General features: G+C 43.6%; 1 protein-coding gene across 1 annotated transcript in view; it reads left to right on the top strand.

The window, feature by feature from the left end:
- Positions 1-11,241, top strand: part of LOC122540755 (rho GTPase-activating protein 32) — a 591,094-nt gene extending 579,853 nt beyond the window's left edge. Inside the window, exon 26 of the mRNA XM_087976520.1 lies at positions 8,314-11,241. Within this exon, the coding sequence (XP_087832646.1) occupies positions 8,314-8,330 (17 nt within the window). The 3' untranslated portion in view covers positions 8,331-11,241. The remainder of the gene's footprint in view (positions 1-8,313) is intronic.
- Positions 11,242-14,118: the final 2,877 nt, after the last annotated feature.

The following is a 14,118-nucleotide window of genomic DNA, read 5'->3' as shown; positions in this document are numbered from 1 at the left end:
CAGGACTATGGTGTCACTGCTGTACTTATTGCCTGTTCTTAATTGGACCATGAGAGGTTCATTGAGAGCTACCTTCTTGAACTGCAGGCCATATGTTGGAGGTAGACCCACAAAGCTGTTAGTGAGGATGTTCCAGGATCTTGACCCAGTAAGTGGGGAAATGGATGGTGATTATATTTCTATGTCAGAATAGTGAATGGCTTGGAGGGAACTTGCATGGGGTGGTGTTCCATGTATTTGCTGCCCATATCCTTTTAGACAAGTTGGTCATGTGTTTAGAAGATGCTGTCTAAGGATCTTTGACAAATGTCTGCAGTGCAACTTGTAGATGATACAGGCTGCTGGTACTGACCATCAGTAGTGGAGGGAGTGATGTTTGTGGATGTGCCAATTAAGTGAGTTGCTGTGTCCTGGGCGGTGTCAAGCTTCTTGAGTGTAGTTGGAACTGCAGTCATTCAGGCAAGTGGAGAGTATTTCACACTCCTAACTTGTGAGTTGTAGATGGTGGATAGACTTTGGGAAATCAGGAGGTGACTCACTCACTGCAGTATTCCTAGCTCTGATGTTGTTGTTGCCACTGTGTTTCTTCAATGAGTCCAGTTGAGTTTCAAGTCCATGGTAACCCCCGGTATGTTGATAGTGGGAAATTCAGTGATCTGTAATGGCATTGAATGTCAAGGGGCAATGATTAGACTGTCTTTTCTTGGAGATGATCATTTCCTGGTATTTGCATGGCGAATATTATTTGCCCCTTCTCAGCTCAAGCCTGGATATTGTCCAGTTTTTATTGCATTTAAACATGGATTGCTTTAGTATCTGAGGAGTCATGAATCGTGCTGAACATTGTGCAATTATCAGTGAACATCCCCATTTCTGACCTCCTGATGGAGGGGAGGTTATTTATGAAGCAGCTGAAAATGCTTGAACCTCGAACACTAACCTGAGGAACTCCTTGTCAGGACCCATATCTGTCACACGATCAGAGCCTCCAAATGTTTTTTGATATTGTGTGGATTGAATTGAATTGGCTGAAGACTTGCATCTGTGATGCTGGAGTGTGCGGGAGGATCCTTCACTCAGCACTTTGTTTCGAATACTTCAGTATTCTCTTTTGCACTGATGTGCTGGGCTCTTCCGTCAGTGAGGAGAGAATGTTTGTGGAGCTTCCTCCTCCAGTGAGTTGTTTAATTGTCTATTCACAACTGGATATGGCAGGCCTGCAGATCTGATCTGTCAGTTGGGATCACTTTGCTGTGTCTATCACTTGCTGCTTAGGCTGTTTGGCACACAATAGTCATGTTTTGTAGCTTAACCAAGTTGACAGCTAATCTTTAGCTATGCCTGGTCCTACTTCTGACGTACCCATCTGCACTCTCCACTGAACCAAGGTTGATCCCCTGGATTGATGGTAATGGTAGAGTGGGAAATATGCCAAGCTCTGAGATGGCAGATTGTATTGGAGTACAATCTGGCTACTGCTGATGGCACACAATGCCAAGTCTTGAGCTGCTAGATCTGTTCGAAGTCTGTCCCATTTAGCACAATGATAGTATCATATAATGTGATATAAGGTGTTATCAATGAAAGGGTGAGACTTTGTCTGCACAAGGACTATGTGGTGGTCACTCGTACAATACTATCATCTGCAGCAGGCAGATTGATGAGGATGATGTCAAGCATGCTTTACCCTCTTATTGGTTCCCTCACCACCTGCCATCGATCCAGATTAGCAGAAATGTCATGTGGGGCCCTTGTGATAAGTGGTAATGTCCCACCCTCTGAACCAGAAGCCTTGGCTCAGGTCCCCCTACTCCAGAGGTAAAAGCAGAAGATGTAGGAACATGAGTTCAGACCTTCAACACTGTTCCAGCATTCAATAAGATCACGTCTGATCCAACATTCTTCACATCCACATTCTTCTCTTTTCCCTGTGATCCTTGATTGCCATACAGATCAAGAATCTATCTAACTTAACCTTACATGTACTCAAAGACCATGCTCCCACAGCTGTGTGTGGTAAGGAGTTCCAAAGACTTTCAACCTTCTGAGAAGAATTCCTCCTCATCTCAGTCTTAAACTGGTACTCCTTTATTATAAGACTGTGTCCTCTTCCACAATGGTAAACATCCACAGCATTTACTCTGTCAAACTCCGTAAGAATTCGATATGATTCAATGAGATCACTTCTCGTTTTTCTATACTCCAGTAAGTAGAGTCCCAATCTCTTCACCTTTTGCTCATAACATAATCTCTCCATACCAAGGATAATCTTAGTTAACCTTCTCTGAGCTGCCTCCAATGAAATGATAGCCTTCTTTAACTAAGGGGTCTAGAACTATTCATTGTACCCCAGATGTGGTCTCACCAGCATCTTGTACAGATGCAGTAAGACTTTCCTACTCTTACACTCCAACTCTCTTGAAATAAGGAAAAATGTTGCATTAGCCTTCCTGACTTGACTTAAAAACAAGATCCTGGAGTCAATGAGTAAGGATGGACTGACTGTCAAGAATACTAGGTTTAAGAATTGCATGTATGAAACCTGTATGGCAGCTCTCTGTGTTTCATGCTCAAGTACCCTTAAGTCCCTTTGTGTTACAATTTTTTTCAAATTCTGGTCATTTAAATAATACTCTTCTTTTGTTCTCAGATGCAATGTGTGGGGGGTATAGGAGGCACAGGGGTTCAACTTGTTCCAAAAAGGGAGGTAGGGATCCCCATTCACTGTTCAGGGTAGAATACCTGTGTGCTGCCTCCTCTACTTCCTCCCAGTGTAGGATATGGACACTATCCCCAGGGCTCCTGAAGGTGTTCTCCTGTACAAACAGTAACAACTTCAGACTGCCAATCTTACTCTGACAATTCGAAGAATCAGCAGAGTAGGCTTTATTGTCTTTACCTGCTTGGTGTAATACACTGATCACTGTGCATCTTGAATGCCTTCTCTTGAGTAGGCCTTCTCAAACTGGGCCTGAATCTTTTCCATCTGCAGTCGGTTTGCTTGGCTTCGTCCCTTCTAAGTGAGTCCCTCTCTCACTGCACCCCCCAGGTCATCGCCTCTGCCCTGAAGCTCAGCACCACCCTCTTGACCTGCAATCTTCTTCCTAACCTCTCTGCCCCACCCCCTCTCTGGCCTATCACCCTCACCCTCACCTCCTTCCACCTATCGTATTCCCAGCGCCCCTCACCCAAATTCTCCCCCCCCCCCCCCCCCCCCTTCTATCTCAGCCCGCTTGGCACACCAGCCTCATTGCTGAAGAATGGCTTTTGCCCGAAACGTCGATTCTCCTACTCCTCGGATGCTGCCTGGCCTGCTGGCGCTTTTCCAGCACCACACTTTTCAACTCTGGTCTCCAGCATCTGCAGTCCTCACTTTCTCCTAGTTGATCTTAACCTATTGCGAATCCTCTTGCAAGGATGCCTACCTTGAAGAAGCTCTCCTCCTCCCTCTACAAGGATCTCAGTGAGTCCCTCTCTCACTGCACCCCCCAGGTCATGTCCTCTGCCCTGAAGCTCAGCACCGCCCTCTTGACCTGCAATCTTCTTCCCGACCTCTCCGCCCCCATCCCCTCTCCAGCCTATCACCCTCACTTTATCCACCCAAGCCTCTTTTTGATTAAATATTTTGTTAAGGTTTCCTCCCAATTCATATTGCTGCCATAGCAGATATTTTTTCTTCCTCTTTAGCATTTGTCTCTTAAAATCTACGGTTTGTGTATCTCGTGTTATAAGTTCCTGCTTCTGCCCAGTTTCTGGTCCATCACCTTTCCTTTTTTGGTGCAGTCCAATTTTCTGGAGTAACCTTTCAGTACTTCTAAAGAGTCCACTCAGGGTTGCCAATGGATGGGTAAATGCACCCTGACTAACCTTGACCAGTTTGCAGTAATTCAGGCATGTCATGTGGTGAGATAGACAAAGAAAGCAAGAATTGCTTTCAATTTTATTGAACATACTATCAAAGGAAAACAATATTTATCAGATTCTACTATTGTACTTTCATTAAACTCTATCAGTTCCTTCACAGTACTCTTCAGTAAACAGTCTTAAATCTCAATGCAGACAGCCTCAGATCTATCCTAGCTATATACTTTTGATTAGGAGAAAGTGAGGACTGTAGATGCTGGAGACCAGAGTTGAAAAATGTGGTGCTGGAACAACACAGCAGGCCAGGGAGGGCTTATGCCTGAAACGTCGATTCTCCTGCTCCTCGGATGCTGCCTGGCCTGCTGTGTCTTTCCAGCACCACATTTTTCAACTATATACTTTTGATGTACATTTCCAAGGATTCACTGCAGCCTATAAACAAGCCCCTATTGCTGTCTGTCTGAAAGGACTGGCAATGCCCATTCAATAAGGCTAGACCAGGCTGATTCTCAGTCTTTGAAGGTTGGTTAATGTTTCAGGATATGCATTCGTTGATTTGGGATTCTGCTCACCTAGGGCTGGCACTTGGCTTCGGGTCATCGCACTGAGGTGGTCTCTCTGGCGATATCATTGAAGAAAGTGCCAAAGAGAGAGAGAGCGAGTTGGGACTTCAGGTTATCCCTTTGATTCCCCTCTTTGGGTCTCTTTCCAAGATTCTGTGACCTGTGTCTAATACTAACATTGGGAAGATCCAATGAGGTGACTACTTTCTACATTTGGAGATTGCAGGACATGGTTTTGAATCTTCAACTACCAAGTGCTGTCCATAGCCAATATACCTCTGCCCTTCTACTGAGCTGAGTGCCACCAAGTTTGTGTAACATCCTTCCAACAAAGCAGGTTCACTGGAGGTGCAAACAGCATCAGTCTGAAACAACGTGGCTGTTAACCTCTGGCTGGATAGGACCAGACCTGTCCGATTTTGACAGGAAGTTGACTATCTAAGGTCAGACTGCATGAATAGTGTCTGTTAGAGATCTGCAGTTTGCAAATTTCAGAGTCCAGCTAGGTTTAAATTTAGCTTCCATGTTTCAAGTTTTTATCCATGCTCATGAAAGAATATCAGTACTTTTGTATCAATCCTGGAGGTCATAGATCACCTGACCACAGATTAATCAAGTCAGCATGGTTTTGTTTATGGGGAAGTCATGTCTGACCAACTTGTTTGAAGTTTTCAAAGAGGTGACCAGGTGTGTCAATGACGGCCTTGTGTTTGATGTAGTCTACTTGGACTTCAGCAAGGCTTTTGATAAGTTCTCACATGGGAGACTGATTATAAACCATGGCAAATTGGTTTCAGAATTGGCTTAATGATAAGAAGTAGAGAATTGAGAAGTGTTTTTGTCTAGTGGGGTTCTGCAGGATCAATGTTAGAGCTCTTGCTATATATAGATAAATGATTTAGACTTGAATATAGGAGAATTGATTGATAAATTTGTGGGTGAGGTAGTAAATAGATCAGAGAAGATTCTTAGATTACTGGAGGATACAGATATGTTGGTCAGTGGCAAATTAATTAATTTGGATAAGATTGAGATGGTACACGTGGGCAGGACAAAAAAGTCAAGGGAATACAAAAAGAATGGTAGGACCTTAAGTTATCAGGCCAGATAGGTGAAGTAGTTAAGCGGGCATATGGGATGCTTACATTTATTAACTGAAGCATAGAGCTTAAGAACAGGGAGGTTATGCGGGAATTGTATAAAACATTAGTTAGACCACAGCTTAAATATTTAGTATAGTTCTGGAATCCACATTCGAGGAGGAATGTGACAGCACTGGAGTGGACGCAGAGGAGTTTATCAGGATGTTGCCAGGACTAGAGAGTTTCAGTTGTGAAGAGAGATTGGATAGACTGGGGTTATTTTCCTTGGAGCAGAGGAGACTGAGTGGAACATGATTGAGATTTATAAAATTATGAGGGGCATAGATAGCATGGGCAGGAAGACATTTCTCCCTTTGATAGAGGGATCAATGGTCACCAGCATATATTTAAGATAAAGAGAAGGACGTTTAGAGGAGATGAGAGGAAAACATTTTTCACCCAGGTGGTGGTGGGAATCTAGAACTCAGTGCCTGCTAGGGTGGTAGAGGAAGAAACCTTCATAACATTGAAGAAGTATTTAGATGTGCACTTGCGATGCCAAGCCATACAGCGCTATGGGCCAAGTGCTGGAAAATGGGATGAGAATAGTGAGGTGGCTGTTTTGACCAGCGCAGACCTCAGGGTCTTTTTTCCTGTGTTGCAGACTCTGACTATAATTCTAAATTAGTTAAACATGATTTCCCTTTGTGAAAGTGATATTAACCTTGCTTGATTACATTAAACATATCCAAGTGCTCTATTTATAACCACTTTAATCATAGCTTCTAATATTTTCCCTATGATAGATGTTAAGTTAACTAGCCTGTAATTTCCTGCTTTCTACCTCCCTTTCTGGAGAAATAAACTACATTAGCCATTTTACAAAGTAAATAAACCTTTCCCAAATCTAATGAGTCTTGGAAAATTAAAACCACTTATTTAGAGCCATAGAGTCCTGCAGCACAGAGACAGGCCCTTTGGCCCAAACTGGTCCATGTCGACCAAAATATCCCTTCCACACTAACCCCATTTCCCTGCACTTGGCCCATATCCTTTTAATCCTTTCCTATCCGTGTATTTCTCCAAATGCTTTTTAAATGTTGTTAATGTACTCACCTCAAACACTTTGGCTGACAGCTCAATCCATATGCGTACCATCCTCTGTGTAAAAAAAGTTACCCTCAGGTTCCCTTTTATTCTTTCTCTTGTAACCTTAAATTGATGCCCTTAGTCCTTGATTCCCCAACCCTGGGAAGAAACTGAGTGAGTGCATTCACCCTATTTCATGATCTTATACACCTCTATAAGGCTCCCCCTCCGACTCCTATGCTCTAAAGAAAAAAAGGTCCTAGCTTGTCCAACTTCTCCCTGTAACTCAGACCATTGAGTCCTGGCAAGATCCTTGTAAATTTCTTCTGCATTCTTTCCAGTTTAATAACATCCTTTCTATAACAAAAATTAAAACACTCCCCAGGACCTTCCCATTAAGTGTATAAGTCCTGTTCTGATTTGTTTTTCCAAAATGCAGCACCTTGCATTTATCTAAATTAAACTCCATCTGCCACTCCTCAGCCCATTGGCCAATCTGATCAAGATCCTGTTGTAATCTTCACTTTTTCCAAACTTCCTGCCTATACTTCCAGGAACTTAAAAAGTATGAGTGGGAGTAGGCTGACTGGCTCTTGAGCCTGTCCCATCATTTATCAGAAATATGGCTGATCTTCCACAGCATCTGCACTTTGTCACACATTAAGTTTCTCTCTGCACTACTGCTTGGTTCCATGGGGCTTAGACTTGCTCATCATCTCTCTTGCTTGATAATTTTTCAGTGAACGCTTTTTCCTGGAAAAGGAAAGATGAACTCCTTCATGAAGACCTTTAGAGTTGCACCAAAGAATTGGGGTTGCTGTGACTACTAATAAAATTAATTTCTGCGATTTGGGTCTTGCTGATGAGGTCATTTATTATGATGCGAAGTTGCCGGTGTTGAATTGGGATGGACAAGGTCAGAAGTCACACAATACCAGGTTATAGTCCAACAGGTTTATCAGAAATTACAAGCATTCAGAGTGCTGCTCCTTCATCAGGTGAGAAGTCTCTGTATCAATATGTGTGATTTTCTTGGAAATTGAGCCAGCAATTGGTGGTGTCAATGGTAGCCATGATGTGGAGGTGCCAGTGTTGGACTGGGGTGGACAAGGTCAGAAGTTACACAACACCAAGTTATAGTCCAACAGGTTTATTTGAAATCACAAGATTTTGGAGTGCTGCTCCTTTGTCAGGTGAAATTACAGCATAACCTGACTATGACCTGGTGTCATGTGAGTTCTGACATAGTCATTTATTATGCTACATTTTGAATTCCTTTAATACCCTTGGGGTAAATGCAACACTTGACATTCAGTACAAGCTCCAACTGTAACTCCCTCTTGACTGCATTACATGTTTTCATTTGTAAGCTGCGTCAATCATCTTCAAAGCCCTTCAATAGGGTCAATTTGAATCCCTGTCAGCAAGAGGAACTGGTGCACAATCTGTTGGTAACCACCTGAGCAGGCTGAAGTCCCAAGCAAATAAATCCTGACCCCCAGAGGGGCCATAGCCATCAATATCATTCCAGAGAGGGAAGGTTTGCAGATTTAAAGATGTTCAGGCTGGAGGGTATAGTGTTTTGCCACCTTTATTGATTGCTGTCTCTCACTTTAGTTCTGAGTCTTTGCCTCATGTGTATACAGGCCATGATAACCTGCTATTGTGTTTGCTACCTCTTACCTATCCTAACCGTGGCCTCTCTTTTTTTCTAGGCTTATCAGGTGTCTAAGACACTCGAGTGAAACATAGTGACAGGGATAAGAAATCATGAAGAAGATGCCTGTGGCTCATGTCAATTCGCCTGAGCAGTATTTAGTGAGAGGACTCTGCACTCTGATTTCAAGGGAGCTTTTGATAAGAGACCAAATTCCAGTCCCAGCTCCACAGCGGATGAAAGGGATGGGAAGATCGAGTGAACGGACACTTGGAGATTAGATGGACAGAGACTTGAAAGTGATCATGGATACTCTGAGGAAATGTTTGAACTGCCACCATGTTTGCATAGTTTAGAATGAAATGGCTGAGGAGAGATTTAAATGTGGTGTAGAAAATTATGAGGAATCTGGGAAGAAAGGGTAGGAAGTCGACCACCAACAAGGTGGAGGCTTTGCCTTCACTAGGGTATTTGTAGCTGATGCAGCAATGTTTATATTAGCTCCTGTAACGTAAGAGCTGGACTTTGGTAATATAACATAGAAATGTCCAGCGCAGTACAGGCCCTTCGGCCCTCGATGTTGCGCCGATCCAAGCCCACCTAACCTACACTAGCCCACTATCCTCCATATGCCTATCCAATGTCCGTTTAAATGCCCATAAAGAGGGAGAGTCCACCACTGCTACTGGCAGGGCATTCCATGAACTCACGACTCGCTGAGTAAAGAATCTACCCCTAACATCTGTCCTATTCTTACCACCCTTTAATTTAAAGCTATGCCCCCTCGTAATAGCTGACTCCATCCATAGAAAAAGGTTTTCACGGTCAACCCTATCTAAACCCCTAATCATCTTGTACACCTCTATCAAGTCACCCCTAAACCTTCTTTTCTCCAATGAAAACAGCCCCAAATGCCTCAGCCTTTCCTCGTACGATCTTCCTACCATACCAGGCAACATCCTGGTAAACCTCCTCTGCACCCGTTCCAGTGCCTCCACATCCTTCCTATAGTATGGCGACCAAAACTGCACACAATACTCCAGATGCGGGCGCACCAGAGGCTTATACAACTGCAAGATGACCTCAGGACTCTGGAACTCAATTCCTCTACCAATAAAAGCCAATACCTTCTTCACCGCGCTATTTACCTAGGTGGCAACTTTCAGAGTTCTGTGTACATGGGCACCAAGATCCCTCTGCTCATCCACACTACCAAGTATCCGACCATTAGGCCAGTACCCCATCTTTTTGTTACTCTTACCAAAGTGAATCACCTCACACTTAGCTACATTGAACTCCATTTGCCACCTTTCTGCCCAGCTCTGCAGCTTATCTATATCCCACTGTAACCTGACACATCCTTCCTCACTGTCAACAACTCCATCGACTTTCGTATCATCCGCAAACTTGCTCACCCAAACTTCTAGCCCCTCCTCCAGGTCATTTATAAAAATGACAAACAGCAATGGTCCCAAAACAGATCCTTGCGGAACACCGCTAGTAACTGCACTCCAAGATGAACCTTTACCATCAACTACTACCCTCTGTCTTCTTCCAGCCAGCCAATTCCTAATCCAAACCTCTAACTCACCCTCAAAGCCATACCTCCGTATTTTTTGCAGTAGCCTACCATGGGGAACCTTATCAAACGCCTTACTAAAATCCATATACACCACATCTACCGCTTTACCCTCGTCTACCTCCTTAGTCACTTTCTCAAAGAATTCAATAAGGTTTGTGAGGCACGACCTGCCCTTCACAAAACCATGCTGACTATCCTTGATCACATTATTCATATCCAGATGTTCATCAATCCTATCCCTTACAATTCTCTCTAAGACTTTGCCCACAATATGGGCGGCACAGTGATATGGGCGACACGGTGGCACAGTGGTTAGCACTGCTGCCTCACAGCGCCAGAGACCTGGGTTCAATTCCCGCCGCAGGGGAGTGCAAACTCTGTGGAGTTTGCACATTCTCCCAGTGTCTGCGTGGGTTTCCTCCGGGTGTTCCGGTTTCCTCCCACATTCCAAAAATGTGCAGGTTAGGTGAATTGGCTATGCTAAATTGCCTCTAGTGTTAGGTATATTAGTCAGAGGGGAAATGGGCCTGGGTGGGTTGCGCTTCGGCGGGTCGGTGTGGACTTGTTGGGCCGAAGGGCCTGTTTCCACGCTATAGGGATCTAATCTAATCTAATCGAATCTAACAACAGAAGTGAGACTCACCGGCCTATAGTTACTAGGGTTATCCCAACTCCCCTTCTTGAACAAGGGAACCATATTTGCTATCCTCCAGTCTTCTGGCACTATTCCTGTAGACAACGAGGACATAAAAATCAAGGCCAATGGCTCTGCAATCTCCTCCCTTGCTTCCCAGAGAAGTAGTGTGGTATTGAAAGATTCAACTGCTATTTATTAAAGCTCCTGAGATATTGAAACACTACAGCTACAGGCATTTCAGTTTATCAGCTAATAATAAGCTATTTGGAGTACCACACAGCTGTGGCTGCCAATGCTGCAGAAGCAGCTGTTCGATGCAGGACTCTCTCTGGAGTGAGGTTTGATGATCTTGTCTCCAAACAGTGAATGCTGCCCAGAGCATTAAATGGTACAGAGATAACAGGATAGCATACCTAACAGATATGTATACCCTGGTGACTTTTTTGGTGGTGACCAACAAACAGTACAAGGAATAGATTAAGGGATACCTCAGGTGGGGGGAGGGAGACAGAGGCTGCCAAGTTAGGCCAAGGATGATCATTTGCCCAGCTCTGTGGCAGTTACTACACCTACACAATCCTATGCTGTTTATGAAATTGTTAAGTAAAGTGAAGTGAAAGAGGTTTGTAAAGGACTGAGATAATTTTTTTACAAGATTTGTGTTTAAAGAAATGTCTTGCAGAAAGGTAGTAGGTAATCTTCAGTGTCATGAAAAGTTATAAATATTATTCTGAATTTTGATTTAAGATCAGAATTGAAAGTTGTTGGATCACTTATTTACAGAAAACATAATTCAAATGTCAAACAAAAATAGAAAATGTTGGTAAAGCTCAGCCGGTCTGACAGCATCTGTAGAGAGAAATCAGAGTTAATGTTTTAGGTCCAGTTGAAGTGACATTAACTCTGATTTCTCCCCAAAGATGTTGCCAGACCTGCTGAGCATTTTCAGCAATTTTAATTTTTGTTTCTCATTTACAGCATCCGCAGTTCTTTCAGGTTTTGTTCATGTTTCAAATGACCTTTAGAATTGATATCAAAGTGAAAAAAATCAATAGGTTTTCGTTGTGTGTACAACTTACTCACCAGTAGGTGTCAGACAGAGACAGTCCTGTCGTACATTACATAGAATTATATTGTATATTATTTGGCTCGACTGATCCAGTGCACTTCACACCATCTTCCCCACTGCCGCTCCCCACCCCCCACCCACACTCTTCTACATCTAACCCATGCTGCACCACCTTCTATTCTTTCTCCTTCTTGTATTTGTCCATCTTCTCCTGAAATGTCTCACTGCTATTTGCCTAGAACACTCTTAGCAAGGTCCATGTTCAAACCATGCACTGGGTGAAGATGTTTTTCATGAATTAATTATTATATTTATCAGTGACTATCCTACAATGATGCTCAAGCTATTTTATTCCAGAAGCACATTCACAGCCTGGAGCCTGAATTGCAGTACAACTTATATTGAAAACTGTGGATATCAGTCAAATGGGCAGCACGGTGGCTCAGTGGTTAGGACTGCTCCCTCACAGCGCTAAGGACCCAGGTTCAATTCCTGCCTCGGGCAACCAGCTGTGTGGAGTTTGCACATTCTCCCTGTGTCTGTGTGGATTTCCTCCGGGTACTCCGGTTTCCACCCACAGTCCAAAGATGTGCAGATCAGGTAAATTGGCCATGCTAAATTGCCCATAGTGTTAGGTGTAGGGGAATGAGTCTGGGTGGGTTGCTCTTCACCCAGTGCATGGTTTGAACATGGACCTTGCTAAGAGTGTTCGAGGCAAATAGCAGTGAGACATTTCAGGAGAAGATGGACAAATACAAGAAGGAGAAAGAATAGAAGGTGGTGCAGCATGGGTTAGATGTGGAAGAGTGTGGTGGGGGCTGGGGAGAGGCAGTGGTGAAGATGGTGTGCAGTCGAGCCAAATAATATACAATATAATTCTATGTAATGTACGACAGGACTGTTTCTGTCTGACACCTACTGGTGAGTAAGTTGGGCCAAAGGGCCTGTTTCCACACTGTAGGGAATCTAATCAAATAATCAGGTTGAAAAATGTGTAACAAAAAAATAGACAAATTCAGCAGCTAACAGGGTGGAGACGCTATTTTAAAAAAATGCATGAAATGATATTCAATTCACAAACCAATGCACCATTGTAGACTCAAGTATTATTTAACATAACCCAAACCATCTGAGGAATGCGGCTACGTTAGTGACTTTCTGTTTTGCCACTTGCATCGTTCAATCTTGTTACCCTTCAAGTTGCCCTGATTGCTCTGGGTGGAGTGAGGAGTGTGGGCCTGAGTACTTCTCGTATTGGATAAATTGCAAAAGAGATTTTCCAAACTTAGTACAAAGATGGATTCTCCCTGTTTGTTGAATGTTGAGCTTTGTAACATGAAGGGCGCTGCTATACACCTGATATTGAGAGCCTGAGATCCACCTCAGCATGTACTTGTGTAGCAGCCTGTGACTGCTTAAGTAACATAAAATCATTAAAAGCCAGAAATGTAAGCCCAACAACTAAAATAAATAGGGCACAGAAAGTGGCCAAAAAGCAAGTTATGTTGGGAATACCTCAGCCAATACTTCAGATACACAAAGACAATTCTGCCTGGAGACAGGTCTTTGCAAGAGGTAAAACCAAAAATTGCTGGAAAATCTCAGTAGGTCTGAGAGATCTGTGGAGAGAAATCAGAATCAATGTTTCGGGTCTAGTGACCCTTCTTCAGAACCCTTCTTGCAAGTGGTAAGCCCAAACAATTGAAAACCAGAGAGGCACCAGAACACATTAGCAAGTATAAAAGGATAGTTCAGCATTTCCTGACAAACAAAACACGAGGTGCACGAGGCAGACGTCCCTCAGTAAAGCAAACAACTGAAGGGTCTGTTTCTGACCAGACCCTTCGATCCAACTCATTCATGCTGACCAGATATCCCAACCTAATCTAGCCCCATTTGCCAGCACTTGGCCCATATCCCTGTAAAGTTGAAACTTTATTGCTGGTACAGCACAGCAGGTCAGGCAGCATCCAGGGAACAGGAGATTCGACGTTTCGGGCACAGGCCCTTCTTCAGGAAGGCCTGTGCCCGAAACGTCGAATCTCCTGTTCCCTGGATGCTGCCTGACCTGCTGTGCTGTACCAGCAATAAAGTTTCAACTTTGATCTCCAGCATCTGCAGACCTCACTTTCTCCCATATCCCTGTAAACCCTGCCTATTCATATACCCATCCAGATGCCTTTTAAATGTTTGAATTGTACCAGCCTCCACCACTTCCTCTGGCAGCTCATTCCATACATGCACCACCCTCTATATGAAAACATTACTCCTATGTCTCTTTTATAGCTTTCTCCTCTCACCCTAAAACTATGCTGTCTACTTCTGGACTCCCCCACACCAGGGAAAGACTTCCTCTATTTATCCTCTCCATGCCCCTCATGATTTTATCTCTATAAGGTCACTCCTCAGCCTCCAACGCTCCAGGGAAAAGAGCCTATTCAGTCTCTCCCTATCTCAAATCCTCCAACTCTGGCAACATTCTTGTAAATCTTTTCTGAATCATTTCAAGTTTCACAACATCCTTCTGATAGGAAGGAGACCAGAATTGCACGCAATATTCCAAAAGTGGCCTAAC

Source organism: Chiloscyllium plagiosum, unplaced genomic scaffold (genome assembly GCF_037043375.1).
Source record: "Chiloscyllium plagiosum isolate Xiang-an unplaced genomic scaffold, Cpla_swu_hap1 HiC_scaffold_29, whole genome shotgun sequence".
Classification (NCBI taxonomy): Eukaryota; Metazoa; Chordata; class Chondrichthyes; order Orectolobiformes; family Hemiscylliidae; genus Chiloscyllium; species Chiloscyllium plagiosum.
The sequence above is the reverse complement of the archived record's forward strand: the minus strand, read 5'-3'. Positions and strand labels throughout refer to the sequence as shown.